This window comes from Ranitomeya variabilis, chromosome 4 (assembly GCF_051348905.1).
Source record: "Ranitomeya variabilis isolate aRanVar5 chromosome 4, aRanVar5.hap1, whole genome shotgun sequence".
Lineage (NCBI taxonomy): Eukaryota > Metazoa > Chordata > Amphibia > Anura > Dendrobatidae > Ranitomeya > Ranitomeya variabilis.
In genome coordinates, this window is record NC_135235.1 from 583,391,377 (window position 1) to 583,416,903 (window position 25,527).

General features: G+C 44.1%; 1 protein-coding gene across 11 annotated transcripts in view; it reads right to left on the minus strand.

Annotated features, from left to right (window-relative positions):
* Window positions 1-20,142: 20,142 nt before the first annotated feature.
* The window catches only part of RAD21L1 (RAD21 cohesin complex component like 1), a 69,351-nt gene continuing 63,966 nt past the window's right edge, over window positions 20,143-25,527 (minus strand). For 9 of the 11 annotated variants that reach the window (XM_077253028.1, XM_077253027.1, XM_077253034.1 and 6 more), the window contains exons 11-14: window positions 22,087-22,217; window positions 21,788-21,844; window positions 21,411-21,488; window positions 20,143-21,177 (exon numbers count right to left, since the gene is read on the minus strand). In XM_077253028.1, the coding sequence (XP_077109143.1) occupies window positions 20,989-21,177; window positions 21,411-21,488; window positions 21,788-21,844; window positions 22,087-22,217 (455 nt within the window). In that variant the 3' untranslated portion in view covers window positions 20,143-20,988. The remainder of the gene's footprint in view (window positions 21,178-21,410; window positions 21,489-21,787; window positions 21,845-22,086; window positions 22,218-25,527) is intronic. The other 2 variants (XM_077253036.1, XM_077253037.1) reach the window with 1 other exon arrangement.

A 25,527-nucleotide genomic window follows, 5' to 3' on the forward strand; every position in this document is an offset into this window, starting at 1 on the left:
ATTCCGTTTCCAACCATGATATCACACTAGGCATATGTATGGCAGAATATGGCGCATAAAGACTGAATCCCTAAAAAGATCTTAACGAAACTTGGAAGATAACCTTGTTGGACTAATATGAACTTATTCCAATAAAAAAACGGAGCTTAAAACCGTTATTCCGTTTCCAACCATGATAACACACTAGGCATAGGTATGGAAGACTATGGCGGCGCATAAAGACTGAATCCCTAAAAAGATCTTAACGAAACTTGGAAGATAACCTTGTTGGACTAATATGAACTTATTCCAATAAAAAAAACGGAGCTTAAAACCGTTATTCCGTTTCCAACCATGATAACACACTAGGCATAGGTATGGAAGACTATGGCGGCGCATAAAGACTGAATCCCTAAAAAGATCTTAATGAAACTTGGAAGATAACCTTGTTGGACTAATATGAACTTATTCCAATAAAAAAACGGAGCTTAAAACCGTTATTCCGTTTCCAACCATGATAACACACTAGGCATAGGTATGGAAGACTATGGCGGCGCATAAAGACTGAATCCCTAAAAAGATCTTAACGAAACTTGGAAGATAACCTTGTTGGACTAATATGAACTTATTCCAATAAAAAAAACGGAGCTTAAAACCGTTATTCCGTTTCCAACCATGATATCACACTAGGCATAGGTATGGCAGAATATGGCGCATAAAGACTGAATCCCTAAAAAGATCTTAATGAAACTTGGAAGATAACCTTGTTGGACTAATATGAACTTATTCCAATAAAAAAAACGGAGCTTAAAACCGTTATTCCGTTTCCAACCATGATATCACACTAGGCATATGTATGGCAGAATATGGCGCATAAAGACTGAATCCCTAAAAAGATCTTAATGAAACTGGGAAAGTAACTTTCTGTCACTAATATGAACTTATTCCAATAAAAAAAACGGAGCTTAAAACGGTTATTCGTAATACTTACCAAAGTGATGATGGGAGAGTCTGGTGTTGCAGCTTGACTTCTGTAAGATATGCCCCAGCTAGCATGTCCACTTACTCTGCATTCTCTGGTTGCTAGGGTACTGGATGTGTGAGAGGAGGGTTTATATACTATCTCAAGGTAGACAATATTAACATTAGCTTCTAGCCTATAGGCACCGTCACATTAAGCGACGCTGCAGCGATATAGACAACGATGCCAATCGCGGCAGCGTCGCTGTTTCGTCGTTGTGTGGTCGCTGGAGAGCTGTCACACAGACAGCTCTCCAGCGACCAACGATGCCGAAGTCCCCGGGTAACCAGGGTAAACATCGGGTTACTAAGCGCAGGGCCGCGCTTAGTAACCCGATGTTTACCCTGGTTACCAGTGTAAATGTAAAAAAACCCAAACATTACATACTTACATTCCGGTGTCTGTCGCGTCCCCCGGCGTCCGCTTCCCTGCACTGTGTCAGCGCCGGCCCTAAAGCAGAGCGGTGACGTCACCGCTGTGCTCTGCTTTACGGCCGGCCAGCGCTGACACAGTGCAGGGAAGTGGACGCCGGGGGACCCGACAGACACCGGAATGTAAGTATGTAGTGTTTGTTTTTTTTTACATTTACAATGGTAACCAGGGTAAATATCGGGTTACTAAGCGCGGCCCTGCGCTTAGTAACCCGATGTTTACCCTTGTTACCAGTGAAGACATCGCTGAATCCGCGTCACACACACCGATCCAGAGATGTCAGCGGGTGATCCAGCGACGAAATAAGGTGCTGGCCTTCTAGCTCCGACCAACGATGTCACAGCAGGATCCTGATCGCTGCTGCGTGTCAAACTCAACGATATCGCTATCCAGGACGCTGCAACGTCACGGATCGCTATCGTTATCGTTGTTAAGTTGTTCAGTGTGAAGGTGCCTTTATCTCACTCAAAACATCACCCTCCCTCTCTCAGTTCAGGTACACAGAGAAGGGAGTTTTAAAGCTATGTGCACACGTTCAGTATTTATCGCGTTTTTTTCGCGATAAAAACGTGAAAAGAACGCTTACATATGGTTCCCAATCGTTTCTATGTAATCCGCAAAACTTGTGCAAATGTTGCGATTTTCTCCGCGAAAAAACGAATCGCGGAAAAAAAAGCAACATGTTCATTCATTTTGCGGAATCGCTGATTTCCCGCACACTGTACAAAATCTACCATAGGCATAGGTACAGACAAAAATGACTAAAAAATCTACCATAGGCATAGATAAAATCTACCATAGGCAGAGGTAAAATCTACCATAGGCATAGATAAAATCTACCATAGGCATAGGTAAAATCTACCATAGGCATAGGTAAAATCTACCATAGGCATAGGTAAAATCTACCATAGGCATAGGTATAGACATATATGACACATAGGGTTTTAGTATTTTCCTCCAGGTGCCACTGTATGGTGGCAGTGCTTTTAGGGTGGGGCACCATATGGAGGTACTACTAGTGCCATATAACAAGTCAGGCGATCATAATATCCGAGACCTCACAGAGCGATATATTATTACAGTGTTCTCGTGTTTTAACTGTTTCAGATTCCCAAAAATGCCAATAAGTAAAAAAAAAAAAAGTGCCCCGTCCGTTTCTCAGGCGTTTTCCTCTTTGAATACAATCTATACTTTATAATAGAAGGCTCACAAGACTCCTGGAAGATGCCATGACTGATATTTAAGCGGGATTTTTTTAGCATTTTTGCTTCATTTTTGAATTGAGAAAAAAAACTGAAAAAATGTCAGTAAAAAGAAAAACAACAAAAAGTGATAAAAAAAAACCCCACCAGCGATCAAATACGGCAAACAAGCGCTCAAGAAGCAACTAAAAAAAAAAGCAAAAAAAAACAATTCCGGACAAAAAAATGGCTGCTAGAGTCCCGTCTTGTAATGAAAGCTACACCCCTGTCTATTGGACATAGGAAAGGTTTTTAGCCTCTGAATGTAAACAACTCTGTTCACACTTACTGACAGCAAGCGGAGATCTTGAAAATAGTGAAAAATTAAACTCTAAAGATCCACACTAAGGTCTTATTCACACGTCCTTGTTGCACGTACATTTTTTTCGCAGCACAGCACATACCCCCCCCCCCATTATAATCTATGGTGCGATTTACATGTCCATGTTTTTTTACAGACTGTGTGTCCATGCAAAACTTACAGAGATGTCAGTTTTTTTCCGGTATGGATGCAAGGTGCCAATAAAAGTCTATGCATCCAAGAAAAACACATAGAACACACGGATGGTATCCATGTGCTGACTGTATTCTAAGCACCACTGTTTTTATTGCAGTGCTGGAGTGGTGCCACTGCCACTAATGTAATTTCCCTGACCCTAGTATTATATTTACCAGCCGACGTCCTCACCTATCAGCGCGGCTCCGGTACCACACTGCCAGCGGAAAAAAACGGTACCAGAGATATCCGTGTCCGTGTGTGTAGTACGTGTGGCAACCGTGTGCCGCATCAGTACCGCCGGGGAAGAAGCGCTACAGTAAGCGCTGTTCCCCGGCAGCTGGTGCTGAAGCCGGCTGTCATCATTCTCTGCTGCTCTGCCGGCGAGCAGAGGAGAATGATGAGCGTTATATTAAAGTCCGAACGACAGCAGGTGGGAGCATTTGGGGCTGCTATCCCCATCATCCGACACCTGCTGTCACTAAACAGTGACAGTAGGTGCGGATGATCGGGCTATTCCACAGCCGCCAGCTGCGATCATTCAGAAATAAATGAATTAAAAACCCGATGAGGGTTCCCCCCTGTTTTATTGAACCAACCAGAAAAAAACTCACAGCTGGGGGCTGCAACTCCACTTGTCAGTTTCTGCAATGTTGGTTATTAAGAATAGAGGGGACCCCACGCTGTTTTTTTAAATTATTTAAATAAATAGTTTAAAAAAACAGCATGGGGTCCCTCCATTTTTGACAACTAGCCATGCTAAATTTCACAGCTGGGGGCTGCTATTCTCAGACTGGTAAGGGGCCATTTATATAGGCCTCCCAGCCTAAAAACAGCAGCCCGCAGCTGCCCAGAAAAGGCGCATTTATTAGATGTGTCTTTTCTGGCACTTTGCCCGGCTCTTCCCACTTGCCCTGTAGTGGTGGCAAGTGGGGTAATATTTGTGGGGTTGATGTCACCTTTCAAGTGACATCAAGCCCACGGCTTAGTAATGGAGAGGCATCTATAAGACACCTATCCATTACTAACCCTATAGTTGTAATGTTAAATAAAGACACGGCCAGAATAAAGTCCTTTATTTGAAAAAATACACAGACTCCTTTAATATTCTAAATTAAACCATACTTACTGCAACACCTAATCCCCGACGCCCTTGCTCTCTTGTAATAAAAGTAAAGTAATAAACCAACAAAATACCTTACCTGTCCGTCATTGTGTTCTATGCTGTAATCCAAGTCTGGGGCCTAAATAGTTTTCAACCAGGACAGTGCCAAGATGCAACTGTCCCGGCTGAAAACCACTGGTGAATAAGATGCTGAGAGCGCAGCATCATTCACCAGCAGTGACATAATCACTGGCTTTTTCCCATGGTCCAGAGGTCACCTCAGTTCAGGCCGGCCGTGATGATGTTACCGCTGGTTAATGATGCTGCGCTCTCAGCATCTCTTTCACCTGTGGTTTTCAGCCGGGATGGTCTCATCTTGGCACCGTCCTGGTTGAAAATTATTTAGCCCCCAGACTTGGATTACAGCGAGGGACACAAAGATGGACAAATATGGTATATTGCTGGTTTGATGCTTTACTTTTATTACAAGAGAGCGAGGGCGTCGAGGATTAGGTGTTGCAGTAAGTATGGTTTAATTTAGAACATTAAAGGAGTCTGTGTATTTTTTCAAATAAAGGACTTTATTCTGGCCGTGTCTTTATTTAACATTACAACTATAGGATTAATAATGGATAGGTGTCTTGTAGATACCTCTCCATTACTAAGCCATGGGCTTGATGTCACCTGAAAGGTGAAATCAACCCCACAAATATTACCCCACTTGCCACCGCTGCAGGGTAAGTGGGAAGAGCCGGGCAAAGCTCCAGAAAAGGAGGATTTAATAGATGCACCTTTTCTGGGCAGCTGCGGCCTGCTGTTTTTAGGCTGAGGGGGCCTATATCAATGGCCCCTTACCACTCTGAGAATAGCAGCCCCCAGCTGTGAGCTTTAGCAAGGGGCTGGTTGTCAAACATGGGGGAACCCCAAGCTGTTTTTTTAACTTATTTATTTAAATAATTTAAAAAACTGTGTGGGGACCCCTCTATTTTTGATAACCAACCTTGCAGAAGCTGACAGCTGAGGATTGCAGCCCCCAGCTGTGAGTTTTGTCTGGTTGGTTCAATAAAATAGGGGGGAACCCACTTTGGGTTTTTCATTAATTTATTTCCGAATGATCGCAGCCGGCGGCTGTGGAATACCCCCATCATCAGCACAAACTGTCACTGTTATTAGCGACAGCAGGTGTCGGATGATGGGGGTAACAGTTCCAAAAGCCACCACCTGCTGTTGTTCGGACTTTAATATAATGCTCACAGTAAAAGAAAGAAGGAGCAGCATCCATTCCAGGTGATAGGTATCAAAAAAGTCTTTATTCTGCCATCACAAAAATACAACGTTTCGGCCAAATGGCCTTTGTCAAGTGGTCAATTTGGCCGAAACGTTGTATTTTTGTGATGGCAGAATAAAGACTTTTTTGATACCTATCACCTGGAATGGATGCTGCTCCTTCTTTCTTTTACTGTGAGTATTGTTCCACCTGATCCCTGGACTTTGGAGCGTGCAGCCGATATCAGTGTGCTGTTGGTTACTTCTTTTTTACCTTTAATATAATGCTCATCATTCTCCTCTGCTCGCTGGCAGAGCAGGGAATAATGATGACAGCTGGCTTCAGCACCAGCCGCTGGGGAACAGGGCTTACTGTAGAGCTTCTTCCCTGGCGGCTGTCCGTGTCACATGGAGTACATGAAATTGTCTTCTCCGTGTGCGGGACGTTTTGCAGTCCGTGCTGATGGCAAAAAAGGGACATGTCAGCGTGTTTTGCCCACAGACACACGGTCCGGGGAACCACACTGACATGTGCAGAGACCCATTCATTTGAATGGGTCTACGTGTGTACGTGTCTCCGGTTCGTGTGAAAACTGTCACCACACGTACTGGAGACAGGGACGTGTGAAAGGTGCCTTAGTCTGTTTCAGTAGGCTCCACAATCATGGGGAAGACTGCTGACTTGACAAATGTCCAGAAGGCAGTCATTAACACACTCCACAAGGAAGGTAAGGCTACTTTCACACATCAGTTTTTTGCCATCAGGCACAATCCGGCGAAAAAAACGGATCCGGTTCAAATTGTGAAAAACTGATGAGAGAGAGAGGTTTTTCACAGAGTAACAGACAACCCATATACGCGTGAAAAATGGGAAAAAAGGAAGAGATCCACCAATAAGGTTAAAAATACATAAATTTTATTGCAATTAAATATAAAATAAAAATTAAAAATCACCTTATGTAAATAGCAAGAGTTCCGTAGGGGACGCCGGGCATACAAAGGAAGGGCCAAGAAAATTCCAAATTGTCAAATCTATGATTATCAATTGTGAGAGTAGACTATGGGAGGTTATAATTGATCAGAGAGCAGATGCAAATCATTAGCTTCCTACTCCAAGGGCTAACCTCACAGCCTAGAGATAATGGCACAAAGAGGGTAAAATGGCAGTCTGAGTAAATCCATATTCTCATACAAAGGATGTATCCAAAGTACATATATCTACAGGTAAATGCAGCAATAGCCACTAATAAAACCTTGTTAAACACATTAAGGCATGAGATTATGTGGATGATAGTTACCAGACAATAGTTGACACAGAACTGGAGCCCAGTCGTCGCCTCAACCAGACGTGCTTTTCGCCACCAGCTTCTTGCGTTCTTACAGAGTGATCTATCTCGTTCAAGTGTTTATTTCTGTGTGTCAATGACGGTCTTCTGGACATTTGTCAAGTCAGCAGTTTTCCCCATGATTGTGGAACCTACTGATATAAAGTAAGGGACCTTTTTAAACGCTTAGGAAACCTTTTCAGGTGTTTTTGCAAATTATTCTAATTTACCGAGATAATGACTTTTGGGTTTTCATTGGCTGGAAGCCACAATCATCAACATTAACAGAAATAAACACTTCAAATAGATCACTCTGTTTGTAATGACTCTATATAATATATGAGCTTCACTTTTTGTATTGAAGAAATGAAATAAATTAACTTTTTGATGACATTCTAATTTAGTGAGAAGCACTTGTAAATGTTTAAACAAGGACGCGTGAATAAAACCTAAAGCTGTCTACTAATCGGCGTAAGCTTTGTCCAAGCAATTGGAATATGGCTAGAATATATCACTGTGGCACTTTCATTAGATTCACACATTTGTCCATCATGGACCAGAGGCAGGTCTCCTGATCTGAAGTCAGCCCTATACAGCTCTGGCAAAAATTAAGAGACCACTGCAAAATGTTCAGTTTGTCTGATTTTTCTCTTTGTAGGTATATTTTTGAGTAAAATGTAAATTGTTCTTTTATTCTATAAACTTCTGCCAACATGTCTCTGAATTTCCAAGCATTAAATTTTGTATTTTTTTTTTTGTGATAAAGGAAAATGGTCAAAATGAAAGAAAAAACAGTGCTTTCAGATAATAATGCAAAGAAAACAAGTTCATAATCATTTAGAAACAGCAATACTAATGTTTTAACTCAGGAAGAGTTCAGAAATCAATATTTTGTGGAATAACCATGATTTTTAATCACATTTATTTAATTTAATCGTATGAACATACAATATATTTTAATTTTAATAAGAATAAATAACAAACAATAAACAGTGATTGAAAGGAACAAAGGAACAGAAATCAGAGTCGGATATCGAGTTTTTCTATGTATGCAATAACATTGTCATTTCCAGTATAGAAATCATTCATGTCACCAGTATAAGATTTGAGGGGATATTCCTCGACAATGTGCTGAATTGTTTGACGGTCAGCTCCACAATCACAGGCAGGAGATTCAGATTCTCCCCACTTACGCATAAGACCTGCACAGACACTAAAGTTTGTTCTGATACGATTCAAAGTGACCCAGGTTTTCCTTGGTAGATTAAAGCCTGGTGGTGGATTTTGTAAGTGAGGAAATGTTTGAGGCTCACCGTCAGTTGCACTGACCCAAAGTTCACGCCATTTCTCTTCTAAATTGAAATCGTGTTCATACAGGGTAATTGCGGTTTGGATGGGAGGATGTCTTGATTTTAGTTGTTGTTTTTGAACATCTTGGATATTTCGATGTATTGGTAGATTTTCATTATTCACTACTTTGATGTATTCTTTATGTAGGAGCTTTTGTTTTCTCCGATTTGCAGGTGCGATAAGGCTCAAGACAGGTTACCAGTAGACAGGCGTAGGTCTGATAGCACCAGATATTATGGGCATAGAGTTGTTCAGCTGATTGTCGATTGCATTTGGAGCGACCCCGTAGGGCTATGGGGTACTCGGTACCGGGCCCTTCGGTTCTCAAAGGGGGATGTCACGGTAGCTGACCCGGTCCGTGGCCCTAGGGGCGTCCGTTGTAAATGGGGGAAAGGTCTTTAAAGGGATAATGTTCGTGACGCCACCTGTGGTATTCGGTCAGGGTGACCGACGCTGCTTTAAGGGGTCCACTGGGGTGATGTTATGGCAGCTAGATGGCATACCTTCCCACAGGTGAAGTGTATCCCCAGGGCTTCCCAGTGTATAGATGGTGGATGGTGTGAGGCACAGTGAAGAACGAGGACACAAGGTTGCAGTCTCTTTACCTTTTTACTGATGGCTTCAGCATCCACAGTCCAGGGTACAGACCACAGGGTAGGCAGAGTCCGGCCGGTCTGAAGGCAAATCCAGAGTCCCCTTATCCAGGTGGAAATCAGTAGCCTTCCTCTAGCGCCTGGATGTTGTAGTACCTCCCTGCTGAGCATCTCGGTAAGGTCCTCACAACTGATGTTGGTGTTCTAGATGTTATGTCTCTTTCTCTGTCCCCCTGATGGTATGGATAGGACAAACCCATGACTGGTGGCCTGAGGCTTTTTACAGGGACTCTAGCACACCCCGGCCCCCACAAGTTGCCACCGTGCCTCCTGGGTATGGGTCGGGTAGGTAACGTGGAATTACCTGTCCTGCCGGTCTCTGGAGCAAGGCTTGGAGATGATTACTCCCTCGGTGTTCTGGCTACCGGATCCTGCGCCTCAGAAAGGAGGCAGCCCTTTGCAGGGCAGAACTCCTTCTGGTTTCCTCTCCTTTTGCTATGACTTTGTTTCTCACCCTCTACAATACAATTCGCTGTTCTTGTCTCTTTCTTAGGATGCTGCCGCACGTGAGGCAGTGTTACCACCGCCGCTTCCCCGCGTCGCCGCTCCACCGCTGCTGTGCCTGGGTTCCGACGCTCTCACCTCTCTGTCCCCAGGTCTGCTTCTGGTCCTGCGCTCTCCGCCCGTCCTGCCCCTGGGTCTGTGAGCGCCGGCTCCTCCTCTGCTGCAGCGCGTCCCCGGCAATCTACTTCCAGGTCCGCGCACGTCTGTGCTTCTCCAGCACTTCCGGTGCCTAGCTCCTCTGCAGGTATGCTGTCTTTGCGCAGGCGCCCTGGGTTTCCCAAGGGGCGCAGGCGCACCTTTCCTGTTTCCACTTCCTGGGATCATTAGGTCAGCCTTCCGGGTAACCAATCCCATCCCTGCCTCTACTATAAGAGGTAGGCTCTCCTGCTTCCTAGTGCCTGATTGTTTTAGCCTTTGCTATTGCATCCGGCCCCTTCCGTTCCCTCCACAGCGTACTCTCTCCGCTTGCGTCTTCGCTTACGCTTCTCCGTCCGTTCCTTCTCTTTGGTTTCCTATCCAGCTACTGCTGGTTACCCTGCTCTTGTTGCTAACTTTCCCTTTTGTTTTGTTCCCTCAGCTTTACTCCGTTCCGGCCTTCCAGTCCTCCTGTCAAGCTCACTGACTACCCGTACCACCCGCCAGTATCCAGCTTCTGCATTTACTCTCTTCCCTTCTGGAGCCGTCCCCCTTGGTATCTTCACCGTGGGGTAAGCGACCTCTGGGGCTGCTCCTTACGGTCCCTGTATAGAGGTCCTGTTCACCCTAGGTCTGCTCGCCCAGGGGTAGGGCTCTCCACGGTCCAGAGGATCCACTCTTGTTTCTAGTCTGTTCACTATAGGCAGGCTCAGCTCCGTGGCCTTCTTTCTAGGCCTCTGACAGGATCCCACCCCTGTCAGGGACCTCTGTGTCTGCAGTGCTTAGATGTTCCTCCTTCCCCTCCGGCTGCCTGACAGGTGCTCCTGGGTGAATCCCAGTCAGCTTCTGCCTAACTTCCTACCCAGACCACCAGTTTTACCTAATTGTGAAGAGTACCTTAATGAATAGGAGCATAGCTCCCCCTGGTGGACTGCAGTGTGAAGTGTGTTGTGTGGTTTGTGATACCTGGTAAGAAGACCTCCTTTATTGCCTTCAGACGTAACATCACTCCCCCTGGTGGAAGAATGACATTACTGCAACGACCAGGCCCCTGGGGTGCTGCACATTCACATGACAACTATTCAGCCATACCGGAGCACAATATTCTGCAGCAGAGTACACCAAGGCAAGGGTTGAGGGTTGTCTCAAGACAGGTGTTGAGGAACCCCAGGAGGATCCGTAGAGTTTCTGATTAATATTACTGCCTGCTTTTAGTCTCTGTGCTGTCTTATCCAAGTGAAATTTGAAGGTTAGGCTTCAATCAAGGATTACGCCTAAATATTTGGGATTGAAGCTGTGTTTGACAAGTTGACCTTCAAAATGTACTTTGAGTTCAGTCTTAGCACTTGCGTTGTGTAAATGAAAGCGACATACTTCCGTTTTTGATGGTTCGGGCTTTAGCCTCCATTGTCGAAAATATTTTGCCATTACACTAAGATCTTCTGTTAGAACCTCCTCTGCTTCCTCCATTGTTTTGCTCACTGTAGCAAGTGCCCAGTCATCGGCGTATCCACATTTCAGTGATATTGTGTCAGGAATGTCAGCTAGGTACAAAGCAAACAGGAGAGGTGCCAGCACCTTTAATTACAGCTTTCATGTGTCCTGGCATGCTTTCCACCAGTCTTTCACACTGCATCTGGCGCAAAAATGTAAGCAATTCTTCTTTGTTTGATGGCTTGTGACTATGCATCATCCTCTTAATTACATGCCAGAGATTTTCAGTGGGGTTCGGGTCTGGAGATTGGGCTGCCCATGACAGGGTTTTGATGTGGTGGTCTCTTAACTTTTGCCAGAGCTGTATATGCCTATGCAAGCTGGTGAGTCTGGGTCAGGAGACCCGCGGTCAGTCCATACGGGTTTACATCATATTGCATTTTTTGGGGGGACATAAAAAAAACTTTAATTAACTATGTTTATTGTTCCCCACATCTCCAAGCAGCACATGATATACATTTTTTTCTACATTATTTTCAGAGGGCGACATCTTGAAGTATATAGCAGTACAGCTCAGTCAGTACATCTAAAGCATAGTAGTTTTCCTTGCTGTACCTGTCTAAACCAGAAACAAAACAAAATTTGTTTACAACATATATAAACTTAGATGGATACGTACAACTTTTACATAAAAATTCAGACAGATGTATGACACACGATAGCATATGTTCTGGTTGCAGTCTACAGACGTACAATTATGAACCTAGTCTTACAGAGGTTGAAAAAAGGAAAAGGTCCAATCTTTCTCAACATGGACACAAATAGGAGGTCTTTGGTGCCTACATTGTGTTCCATAAGTTGGAAATGCTGGTCCATTCATGGGAGAAAAAGCAAAGTAATCACTATTACATGGGAGTGGATTACCCAGAGAATGAGGACAGCAGCTTGGAGGTTGAGGACACAAACAGCTCCAGCAGCAATGAGGAGCGGGACAGCTTGGTTAATCTGTGCTCCTAATAATTAATCTTTCATCTAATAAGAGCCCTGGCTGGCAGTGTGTGTCCTTACTAGACCTCTATGCTGTAGTGTGCTACGGAGTTCCTGGGGGCTGTGGACTAAATTATATTCTGTGGCGATTGTCAAAACTGCGGCCCAACGGGATTTTGACCACAGCCACATCTGGTCTATTTAATTTTTACAACCACACAATCCAGGTGTTGATGCAGCCAAAACCTTGCAAACATTGATGGCTGCTCAACCTTATGTGCACACTATCAAGTGTACCAGATTTGGCACATGCAACAAAGGTTACCCATCACTGGCAAAGACCACCCATATAAGACCAATGGGGATCTCACTCTTGTCTTCCCAACCAGTTATATAAAGGACTGTTTTCCAGTCACAGCTCTGTACATTTTACAGTAGCTGTATCTGATATTACTATACAGCCCAATTTAATTGAATGGAATGAGGCTGTAATGAATTTGCAACACGTCCACGCTGAACTTTCCTCCCACCTCTCATCTAACTTGCTCTTTGACAATCAACAATCTGGTTTCCGCCCCATCACTCAACTGAGACAGCCCTGACCAAAATTACTAACGACCTACTTACAGCCAAAGCTAACGGACAATATTCTGTACTCCTCCTTCTAGACCTGTCCTCTGCTTTCGACACAATTGACCACTGCCTCCTACTACAGATCCTCTCCTCCTTTGGCATCAAAGACCTCGCCCTATCCTGGATCTCCTTATACCTTTCCAACTGCACATTCAGCGTCTCCCACTCCCACACTACCTCCTCATCCCACCCTCTCTCTGTTGGAGTCCCCCAAGGCTCTGTTCTAGGACCCCTACTCTTCTCAATCTATACACTTGGCCTGGGGCAACTCAAAGTCCCATGAATTCCAGTACCACCTTTATCCTGATGAGACTCAGATCTACCTTTCTGGCCCACACATCACCTCTCTGCTGTCCAGAATCCCGGAGTGTCTATTAGCCATATCCTCCTTCTTCTCTCGCTTCCTCAAACTCTATGTGAACAAATCTGAACTCTTCACCTTTCCTCCATCTCATAGATCTTCCTTACCTGACCTATCTATTGCAATTAACGACATCACGCTTTCCCCTGTACCGGAAGTCTGCTGCCTCGGAGTAACCCTTGACTCTTCCCTGTCCTTCAAACCACACATCCAAGCTCTTTCCACCTCCTGTCGCCTCCAGCTCAAAAATATCTCCAGAATCCATCCTTTCCTCAACCGTCAATCTACTAAAATTCTTGTGCATGCCCTCATCATCTCCCGCCTTGACTACTGCAACATCCTTTTCTGTGGCCTCCCTGCTAACACCCTTGTACCTGTCCAGTCCATCCTTAACTCTGCTGCCTGACTAATTCAACTCTCTCCTTGCTACTCCTCCGCTTCCCCCCTCTGCAAATCTCTTCACTGGCTCCCATTCCCTCAGCGTATCCAGTTCAAATTACTAATACTGACCTACAAGGCCATCTATAACTTGTCTCCTCCATATATATCTGAACTAATCTACCGATATCTTCCCTCACGTAATCTCCGGTCCTCCCAAGACCTCCTTCTCTCCTCCACACTTAATTGCTCCTCACCCAACCACCTCCAAGACTTCTCCAGAATATCCCCCATCCTCTGGAATTCTTTGCCCCAACACGTCCGACTATCAACCACATTCGGATCCTTCAGATGGAACCTGAAAACACACCTCTTCAGGAAAGCCTACAGCCTGCACTGATCCCGCTGCCTCCTCACCACTACTGAAGCTACCGCCTCACCAACACCAGAGCTCCTGCAACAGTCAACCTATCGTCTCCTTCCCCACCATCCTGTAGAATGTAAGCCCGCAAGGGCAGGATCCTTGCCCCTCTGTATCAGTCTGTAATTGTTAGTTTGCTTACTGTAAGTGATATCTGTAATTTGTATGTAACCCCTTCTCATGTACAGCACCATGGAATCAATGGTGCTATATAAATAAATAATAATTTGGAACTGCACGAAAAGGTTGGCATCGTTAGTAAGGGTAGAAGTCAGTTTTGTGTCTTTAACATCTTAACAGCCTTCCATCAAACTGTAGTCCTCCTGCCACCCCATAACACTCTCCTGCCACCTCATAGCTCTCAAAGCCACTACCAGCAAGACCACCACCAGGTTAACCAAAGTCAATCTGAGTAGGCAGCGACTTCTCTCTCTGGATGTTTGGTTTTCTCACGTCCCCAATGCCTGGTTAAACATAATGTTCTGCCACAGGTTCAATATAAAAAAAATGTTTTAATATTCCCAATTTTATTCTTTTGTGTGACTCTCTGTAGTTTCCATTCCTTTCTCGCTCAGTGAATAATTGTACAGAAATACTTCAAAAAATTTTATTCCAGGATTTTATGTGCATACAATTTCTTAACAGGTTCAGGAGAAGTCCAACACTTCGGGATGTAATATCTGAGGTCAATAGTTGCCTCCATGAAACAAGAGAAGTTCGAGGATCATCAAGGATCAGTCCTTGCACAAACCCATTTCTGTAGCCCATCAGTGATTCCTCTGTTTTACAATCCACTCAAGCCATTGCCAATGTAGGGGTCATCCAATTTGGTGGCCATTTTTCCTTCCAACAAAGAAGCCCCCCCTACCTTCAGAAAAATATTTGGTCTCTTCAGATTCACTATCCATTGTCAATTTGTAACTGTGTTTAGATGGGGGTGTTAGGGTTTTCTAAAAGGAGACAATTCCTTCCATCAGTGGGCTGCTCTGGCTCTTTGGGACAAGTTCAAGTCTTGGGACTACCTGCATTCTCTCCCCCAACCTGACCTTCAGCAACTCCTCCCCAGTGGTTGGGCATAAAGACAGATGTCAACCTCATCTGTTGGGGATGAGTCTTCCAGAACCCGATAGAGGTAGATCAATGTTCTTGAGTAGTGATGAGCGAATCCATTCTGGCGTGAGGCAATAAGGGAACCAATTGTCCACTTCTGGATGGAGACCACCAAGAGAGTTACAATGTAGGTTTCCTCGCATCTCAGATTGCAGATCAGCTCTGACCTAAGTGTTACTTCCTGATGGTTTAGGTAGGTGACTGCTGTTGCTTTTCCTGCCTTAACCCTGACAGTGTGACCTGCAAGAAGGCGGGGGGGTGGGTAGAAGTTACAGCAATATGGCCAAAAGCTCAAGAATAGTGATGAGCGAATATACTGTACTCGTTGTCACGGGAAGCCTAGGTAGGCAAGAGCTAATAACCCGGGCCCCTGCGATTTCCCTCAGACTAGGGAAATCCTGACTGACCCTCTCCCAGAGTTTACACTGATGGTGTGCATGTCTGGGCCTCCATCCTCACCCTATCTCCTGTTTCAACCCTAGGCTGAAACCACCACCCACCACCCAGTGAAGAGACCACACACCAATACCCACAGTTAGCACAGACAAGGATAACGGAAAATATGAACAACGCCGCAGTCACACAGGAATACACTATAAATGCACAGGGCAAAACAAATACAAATATAGGAAGGAGAAAATATGACAAAGGGAAATACACCACCAGATACGATACTCCAACTCCTAGCTCACCATTCCAGACCGAGATAACCAAGCACAAGACAGAAGCTATAATCGGCGACGCCCAATGTTCAGAAGAACTATTTAAAAGCAGTGGGCGTGACCCAGCTTCCAATCCGAGCACCAGCTAAATTAACCCCGGACCAGCTAGATAAAATCTAGCCGACGCCACTGAGCACATAGTGGACAAAAGCGGAATTACCGCTGTCTGTCGAACGCCCTAGTATGAACAGCGTCCAACATGACACTCGTTACTTGAGATTTCTCGAGCATGCTCGGGGGTCCTCAGAGTATTTTTTAGTGCTAGGAGATTTAGTTTTTCTTGCCGCAGCTGAATGATTTATATCTGTTAGCCAGCATAAGTACATGTGGGGGTTGCCTGTTTGCTAGGGAATCCCCACATGTTTCTAAACTGGCAACTAAAGAGGACGGTACAGCATGCATATAAGCCACTGTAAAGTTCCAGGTGCTATACAAAAAAACATTGAAAATAAACAACGACAATCCTGTCAGGGGAGAAATATCAAATAGAGTGTTATGAGCATAGACATAAATAACTAACCCTCAATTAAAGGGGTGGTCCGGGGCCAACATTGATTTTAATCCTAAAGGTCTCTCTATTTAATCCAATTGCTTTTATAATATACCTTAATTAAAAAAGTCCCTACAATTCCTTTATTTCTTTTGCCTGCTTCCAGTTTGATGACATTTCCTTTGATATTACCAGTACATGCTGGGATAATTAAAAGGGACCCCACTGAGGGGCCGGAGCTGTGGTAACTACTGCAGCTGTTGTCCCAACCCTGAAATAAAGCATCACAAGTGATGTCCACTTCGAGGGTTGGGCTGGTCTCTGCTCTACTGAGCATGCGTTTGTTCTCAATTCTGACGTATGCTCAGTACGAACTTCCTGCGCTGTTCCTTTTCAGTGTACAGTGACAGTGCGCTCCCTCACCGGCTCTAATGAGAAGTAAAGAATAGGTAAGAGAGCGCACTGTAAGTGTACATTGAAAATGAGAGAAAGCATTGAGAAGGGAGTGAAAAGAACAGCCCAGTCCACGAAACAGACATCACTGGTGATGATTGGTTTCAGGGTAGGGACAGCAGCTGCAGCAGTGACCACAGCCTCTGCTTCATGATGACGTCCCGGTTGAGTATCCAGCATCCATTGGGGATTCACATATGAAACATTATCAAACCAAAAGTAAACAAAATAAAACAAAGCAGATAGAATAGAGAGGGGACAATAGGGACTTTTTAAGTAAAGTGTATTAAAAAAGGAATTAGATTATTACATTAAATAGGCATTTAGGAATAAAATTAATGTTAGCTTTGAACCACCCCTTTAACAATAACTTGAAAGGGGGAAAGCTGGGGAAAATGTGGAGGGATTGGGGAGGGGGGGGAAGGAAAAGAGGGATGGAGGTGTGGGGGGAGGAGGCGTCTCTGAGCTTAAAGGTAAATAAGTAGTATATAGTGTAAGAGCTGCTTTCCGAACCCAACCCCAGCTGAGTGGTTTGTAATTATAATGGAAAATTGCTGAGGTCTTATTTTATAGAGAAAAACTAGTTCGGATTCAAGAACATGCTTTAAAATTGGTGCTACACCTGGATTTGAAAGACAGCCAAGGACCCCAGGAATGCTTGGTATGAGTTCTCAACTCCCAGTGTGAAAGTTCTAATCTGGAGATTTGGTTAAAGCTACACCAAGCGGTCACATTCTGACCAGACGTGCATGGTCTCACTCAGTTAATTTGTATTGAGTGAAGCTGCTCACGTCTAGTCGGAATGTGGCCAGGGGTATGCACATTGCATACTTGCAGTCACAAGACCACTTGTTCTTGCTGCCTGCACCAGAAAATCATTCACAGCATGCACTGTGTGCGATGCAAGGGTTCACAAGTCTGCAGTTACGTAGAGTGACTGCAGAGTTTTTGTGAAAAGCATGTACAACCCCTTTAATTGTTACGTGGGTTAAATTGCTAAGATTAGCAAGGTTACCTACAAATGCAGGATTCATTAGAATTAAAAGCATAGTCTTTGGTTTTTATTGATAACAATATTGAACGTGCCCCAAAATGGTTTCTTTGTATCTTTTATTGCACTTTTTTTTAGGGATGGGTATGGTGTGTGTATGTGTTTGTATTTTGTGGGTGTGTTTGTGTGTGGGGGGGTTGTTTTAGGGGGGAGTGTGGTGACAAAAAAACAACACATTTCAATGTTTTTCTTTTCAGTGGTCAACATACGATTTATAATAAGTACTATGAAAGAACAATGGAATGATTGTGTTCCTTGATTACTAATCTTAAGGCCCCGTCTCACATAGCGAGATCGCTAGCGAGATCGCTGCTGAGTCACAAGTTTTGTGACGCAACAGCGACCTCAGTAGCGATCTCGCTATGTGTGACACGTACCAGCGATCAGGCCCCTGCTGCGAGATCGCTGGTCGTGTCGGAATGGCCTGGGCCGTTTTTTGATCGTTGAGGTCCCGCTGACATCGCTGAATCGGTGTGTGTGACACCGATCCAGCGATGTCTTCACTGGTAACCAGGGTAAACATCGGGTTACTAAGCGCAGGGCCGCGCTTAGTAACCCGATGTTTACCCTGGTTACCAGCGTAAATGTAAAAAAAAAAAAACAGTACATACTCACCATCTGATGTCCGTCAGGTCCCTTGCCGTCTGCTTCCTGCTCTGACTGACTGCCGGCCGGAAAGTGAGAGCACAGCACGGCAGTGACGTCACCGCTGCGCTCTGCTCTCACTGTACGGCGGCACTCAGTCAGAGCAGGAAGCAGACGGCAAGGGACCTGACGGACATCAGATGGTGAGTATGTACTGTTTGTTTTTTTTGGTAACCAGGGTAAACATCGGGTTACTAAGCGCGGCCCTGCGCTTAATAACCCGATGTTTACCCTGGTTACCCGGGTGCTGCAGGGGGACTTCGGCATCGTTGAAGACAGTTTCAACGATGCCGAAGTCGTTCCCCTGATCGTTGGTCGCTGGAGAGAGCTGTCTGTGTGACAGCTCCCCAGCGACAAAACAGCGACGCTGCAGCGATCAGCATCGTTGTCTGTATCGCTGCAGTGTCGCTGTGTGTGACGGGGCCTTAAGGGTCTGGCCTTATGTATGCCTCAGATCCAGACTGCATGTATTCCTCTGCTTACTGTCACTGAATGGAGACATTGATTCCTGAAGCTGAACTGAAAAGCAAGCAAATCTCTAATAAAACACAGCAAGTGCTGGAAAAAGTCTGCATCTCTTAGGGCCGCAGATTTTGCTCTACGTCCAGTGGTCGAATAGTCTTATAGTCTTAGAACATGGCCAGTTGCTCACAGCTACCATGAGTCTCGTGATTGAAGATAAAAACTTGTGGATCGTCCGGGCCCAGCCAATGGATATAGGGGGTCACACGTTTCAGAGTCGATCCAACTCCTTCATGTTTCCATGAACTTGTTGTATTTGTCAATACAAGTTTAAAAACTTATGAAATGATGATTGCACGTCTCTCCCTCATTTCTGTCTACCATCCTCTCCGGTGCTCTCTGTTCTGCTAATGACCTAGAAACTAACATCTTCCATAGTACAAACCTTCCTCTCCCATCTACAAGAATTTCCAGTTCTCTGGAATGCACTACCCCAGACAATCAGGTTCCTAGTGTCCACAGTTTTATACATGATCTAAAAATTTATCTTTTAAGGCATCTCACTAATGTGTTCCCAGTTTTTCCCTTCTCTCATTTTCCCTCGGAATCCATTCTCCTCTTTTATCTGTTTCCACACTTTCCATGCACTTAGAAGCACTTTACATCTGTACATACACAGATACTGGTTGGTGACCATGTAGTTTTACAGAACGCTTAGCCACCCATCTTTCCTAGCAAGGTTTTAATTACAAGCTTTACCCGGTTTTCCTTTCTCTTCCCCATTTCAGGTGTTGCCTCGCTTGACACAGAGAGATGAGACACAAGTGGTAGGGACCATCCATATAAAAAGGTACACCTTCATGTGGATGGATGGCTCTTGCACTTTTTGATTAGAAAATAAAAAATGTTGCCTTGGTACTTTACGTTTTTAATGTGAATAGCAATAAAGGATCTCATGTTTTTATAATTTGCAGTGTTCTGGCACATAGTCTATGTATATGGAGCCCATAGTCTGTGTGTATTGTTGCACCACAGAGGGTATATTAAATCCACATTAGCCCAGAGGTGCACATGATTGCCCCAACCAAATTTAAGTAGTAGTAGTGCACGCTATGGAAGGTCACTCCTGCCTGTAATAGTTGGTTCAAAGCTTGTTATAAATGTTGTCACATTGTAGCTGGAAAGGCAGCCGTGAAAAAATAGATTTGCAACATACAAAGCTGAAAGATTTGATTGCAACAAAGTAGTTGCATTATAAGCAAATCCCTGATATACAACTATAACCCAAATTGATTCTATAGGAAGTGAAAGAAATTCACCGTCACAGTGAAATAAAAATCCAGTGACTATTTTGTTAATGGACAGAACCAAGGGTCTGTAGTGATAGCAGTCAGTGCAATGGACTAGACCCAGTGACTGCACAACTCACCAAGATGCAATGATGGATGTTGCTAGAAAAAACAAACATGAAGTCTATAACAACTCCAGGGCAGTGGTGTAATAATTTATTGAACAAAAGGTAAATAAATAAATAGTTGACAACACAATATAACGAATGCAGTAAGCCTAGGATGTTCTTCGGGTACCTAGATTATTGTTCTGGTAAAGTAAATGTACCTTACAGGGAGCAACTAATATATGTGGAGCTGAGCTGATAGCACAGTCAATGATTGCACTATGATATAATGATGCTTATCCATATGCAGTCCGTAGCTGGATGACCCACAGAATAGCGGTCACTTTATAAGTAGATAATATTGTCATGTGAGGACCAAATCCTATAAACGATAGTCATGCTCATCCCTTTCTGTAAACTGATGTCTGCTAAGAAAAACAAGCAAGGTCACAGTGTCCTAAAAATTCATTAAATTAATTTCATACTGGCAACAAATTTGAAATTGTCCGTATGAATGAGTTTCTCCCGCCCCAGATATCTGGATTCTGGACATCAGCGCTTCAGGGTCAAATGCTAAAATTATAATGATAAACTATGTGGCTTCAGATAAGGTTAAAAGCACATGACCAAGCAGACCTGTACTACAAACCTGTAGCCCCTCTATGTGCGACTATTGTGCATCAGTTATGCGGCATGTGTTGGAGGATCCGTGTGATGAAAATGCTTGTATGTTAGATTGAGGTCTGATATTACCCGTTATGAAAGTGTAATATGTTTATAGCCTTGGTAATTTGGCTTGATATTATTGCAATGTGAAAGTGTGGTGTGTGTGCGAGTTTGTGGTGATTTAGAAACTTATTTTAATTATAAATGAGTTTTAAGTAAAAGAGACAAACAGAAATGTAGAAATAAATAACATCTTTTGCTTATGCCTGCGATTACAGAGAGTGGAATAGAGGTCCTGGAATGACCGTGATATCGCCGTACGGAGCATTTTGTGTCATCTTGATGGCAGACTGCTTCTTTAGCACCAAGAAACTGTAGAATTTGGTTGACACCCGTTTCCGCTTGTCGTTTCTACACAGATTGTGAAAACTAAAGGAGTCTTCACCGGACTGGTTCAGTTTCTGCGCAACAAAGGAAATGGAAGAATTGTTACACTGGACTATACACTTATTCAGAAGTGAAATAGTTAGCAGTATGTTCTGTATTACTGCTATATTATCTGTTCATGGAAAATCCTACGTTTTCCTTATAGGGACATGATCAATAACAGCCAATCAATCACATTTGAGGTTTGGCTGCCACTAGAACAAAGGCTATACAGTCTCCTACTTGTCTCATTGCTCATGGTTCTTACACGCAGGCCACTGAGGAGGTTTTGTGTCCGTTTGTTCCAATGCTGCTCATCAGTGCTTTGGATGTGCTGTGTCGGCCCCTGAGAAAATAGCAGCAAAGAAAATAGCCATTGATAATGCAATAATGAATACTAGTTTAAGGGGATTTCACACTGCGGCTTTTCATTCAGTATCTAGGCTAAATGCCAGAAGAGGTTCCATCAGGAAGAAAGTTTACGTCCTTCCTAAAGATTTTCCATTCCTTGAATCCCCTTCTGGCTTTGGCAGTGGATTTTTTTCCAAAGAACGATGAGTATAAAGCTACCTTAATACTCGTGCCTCCACACTATTGAGTTTCCAGAATAATAATTTAGACTAATTTTTGGTCCCCAATACTTACACTAAGTTCTTCATCCAGACATCTTGGAGAATTACCCAACAAATCATCAACATACTCCTATAACAATGCAGACATGTTAGTAACACGGTTCATAATCAAAAGTTGGGGCTAGTTAGGTAGGTATTGATCCCAGTGCCCACTATCTATGGTAGAAGCTTTCACCACCTTACATGTGTAGCCAATGCAAGGCTTGAATTGTGTTTTTTCTCTGACCCCCAGCACCATGCCTAGAGATATTTATACTACTATTCTCCAGTGGTGGGTAGATGTGTTGATTATGCACAGAACCAGGTCTTTACCTCGTGCACAGAGTGGTCCGTATCACTTGGTGCTTGATTATAATCTTTTGAGTCTAGCGTTGTATGTAAAGGCTCTTCAGCAATGGAGGAGCAGACATCTGATATCTTGGACATCTCCAGCTGTGGTAAGTCTATAGATACAGATAAGCACAAAGAAGTAAATTCTGATTTTACAGATGCACAATCTTAAAAGGGGTTATCCTGAGAATAAAATACATTTGAATAATAATCTTTTATTTAGATAGCGTCAACATATTCCACAGCACTTTTCAGTTTGCACACATTATCGTCGCTGTCCCCGATGGGGCTCACAATCTAAATTCTATCAGTATGTCTTTGGAATGTGGGAGGAAACCGGAGTACCCGGAGGAAAGCCAACCAAACACGGGGATAACATGCAAACTCCTTGCAGATGTTGTCCTTGGTGGAATTTGAACCCAGGACTCCAGCGCTGTAAGGCTGCAGTGCTAACCACTGAGCCACCGAGCTGTACCCTAAATCAATACATCTTGGAATAATAATAAATTTCCACTATTGGATGTGTTATAAAAATTATCCTGTGCTGGGATAATTATATAAATGTGCCCCTGCAATGTACTGTGAACTGGCTGTGTCTGACCATGCAGAGCTGCTCTAGTTCATGGTGGGCACATACCAGAGCTCCTGGCTCATAGCTGCTGCATTCTGATGTAACAGACTTCCTTGCTTTATCACAGTAGTGAGTGTTTATGAGCTCAGTTCCTACATCACAGATTTGATTTATGAAGAGCTCAGAGGGCTGGAGATGCAGCAGAATCACTCACTCCTATATTACCTCAGGCAGGGAAATGTGTTACCTCAGAAATCAGCAGCTGTGATCCCCTGATGTTTTGTCTTTATACTCTCTTATCATAATCAACTTATGCAACTCCCCCGGGTCAGGAATTGTGGTATGTGCCAACTATAAACTGGAGCAGCTCTCCATGGTCAGACACAACGATTACACAGTACATATCAGGGGCATATTTATAATATCACAGCACAGGATAATTTTTTATTACACATCCAATTGTGGAACTTATTATTATTCCAAAATCTATTGGGATTAACCTCTTCCTGACAAGCAATGTATATACACTACCGTGTAAAAGTTTAGGGTCACTTCGAAATTTCCTTATTTTTGAAAGAAAAGCACAGTTTTTTCCAATGGAGCTAACTTCAAATGATTCAGGAATACACTCTATACATTGATAATGTGGTAAATGACTATTCTAGCTGCAAACATCTGGTTTGTAATGCAATATCTTCATAGGTGTATAGAGGCCCATTTCCAACAACCATCACTTCAGTGTTCTTATGGACCTTTTTGTTTGCTAACTGTGTTAGAAGGCTAATGGATGGTTAGAATACCATTGAAAACCCTTGTGCAAGTATGTTAGCACAGCTGAAAACAGTTTGGCTGATTAGAGAACCTATAAACCTGACCTTCCTTTGAGCTAGTTCTAGTTGAGAATCTGGAGCATTACATTTGTTGGTTCCATTAAACTCTCAAAATGGCCAGAAAAAAAAAACCTTTCATGTGAAACTTGACAGTCTATACTTGTTCTTAGAAATGAAGGCTATTCCAGTGCGAGAAATTGCCAAGAAACTGAAGATTTCCCACAACGGTGTGTACTACTCCCTTCAGAGGAGAGCACAAACAGGCTCTAACCAGAGTAGAAAGGGAAGTGAGAGGCCCCGCTACACAACTAAGCAACAAGACAAGTACATTAGATTCTGTAGTTTGAGAAATCGACACCTCACAGGTCCTCAACTGGCAGCTTCATTAAACAGTACATGCAAAATGCCAGTGTCAACGTCTACAGTGAAAAGGCGACTCTGGGATGCTGGCCTTCAGGGCAGAGTGGCAAAGAAAAAGCCATATCTGAGACTGGCTAATAAAAGGAAAAGGTTAATATGGGCAAAAGAACACAGACATTGGACAAAGGAAGATTGGAAAAAAGTGTTATGGACAGACGAATCCAAGTTTGAGGTGTTTGGATCACAAAGAAGAACATTTGTGAGACACAGAACAATTGAAGAGTGCCTGAAGCCATCTGTCAAGCATGGTGGAGGTAATGTGATGGTCTGGGGTTGCTTTGGTGCTGGTAAAGTGGGAGATTTGTACAAGGTAAAAGGGATTTTGAATAAGGAATGCTATCACTCCATTTTGCAACGCCATGCCATACCCTGTGGACAGCGCTTGATTGGAGCCAATTTCATCCTACAACAAGACAATGACCCACAGCACACCTCCAAATTTTGCAAGAACTATTTAGGGAAGAAGCAGGCAGCTGGTATTCTATCTATCTGTAATGGAGTTGCAAGCACAGTTACCAGATCTCAACCCCATTGAGCTGTTGTAGGAGCAGCTTGACTGTATGGTATGCAAAAAGTGCCCATCAAGCCAAACCAACTTGTGGGAGGGGCTTCTGGAAGCATGCGGTGAAATTTTTCCAGATTACCTCAGCAAATTAACTGCTAGAATGCCAAAGGTCTGTGTAACACCCCAGGTAACCGGTTGTTACAGTGATGTTGCCTTCCTTTAGGGGAGGGTGATATCATGCTTGGAGGATTTCCTTTACCAGGTAAGCACCTACATGCAACACATTCTGAATCCAGGCCAGAAGGGGGAGCTCTGAACCCGGATTCAGGGGAGCTTCCTCTAGACGTATGTATTCTGGTCTGGAGGAGTTAGTGAGTTGTTCAGAGACAGAGAAGGGGAGAGGAGTGCGAGCAGAGAGTGGGGCTGTGCAGCCACATGTGAGCTGCAGGTCCAGGAATGGAAGATAACCTGAAGGGTTATAATGTAGTGAGAATCTGAGGAAAGGGGCAAAGGATAAAGAAAGGGCTTAGAGGGGAACTGTGACTGGGCACCCTCTGAGCCGAAGCGCAGGATCGGGCACCGGGAGCCCGAGGTTGTGTTGAACTCTAGGTCGCATAGCAGAACCAGAGGGCAAAGGACTTTATGTAATTTGTCCGCACCCACACCTAGAGGTGCAGCAGTACACAAAGAGCCTGGGTCGTGATAGAGACTCTATAAAAAGGCTCGCACTGTCCACCATACGGGTAACTGTACCAGGACAGGAGAGAGAGGACTTTGTAAGGGAACCGCAGGCAGCAAGGACCTCGCATACGAGCGCTAGCAGGAAGGCTTACGGACCTCACCTGGGAGAGGGATCCACCATTGCCTCCAGGCCGGCCAGACCACATCACCACCTGTTGCTGGTACTCTGGACTGTGGCTGTTTACAACCAAGTAAGCCAGGTAAAGACGCTAAAACCCTTTTTCCTCCATTTATTTGCCGGCATTCACCACCCTTGCCATACACATCGGGAGCCCTGGGGACCAAGCTTCACCTGTGGGAAGTGATACTATCTTGCTGCCGTACCATCACCCCCAGAGGACCGTTTTAAGCAGCAT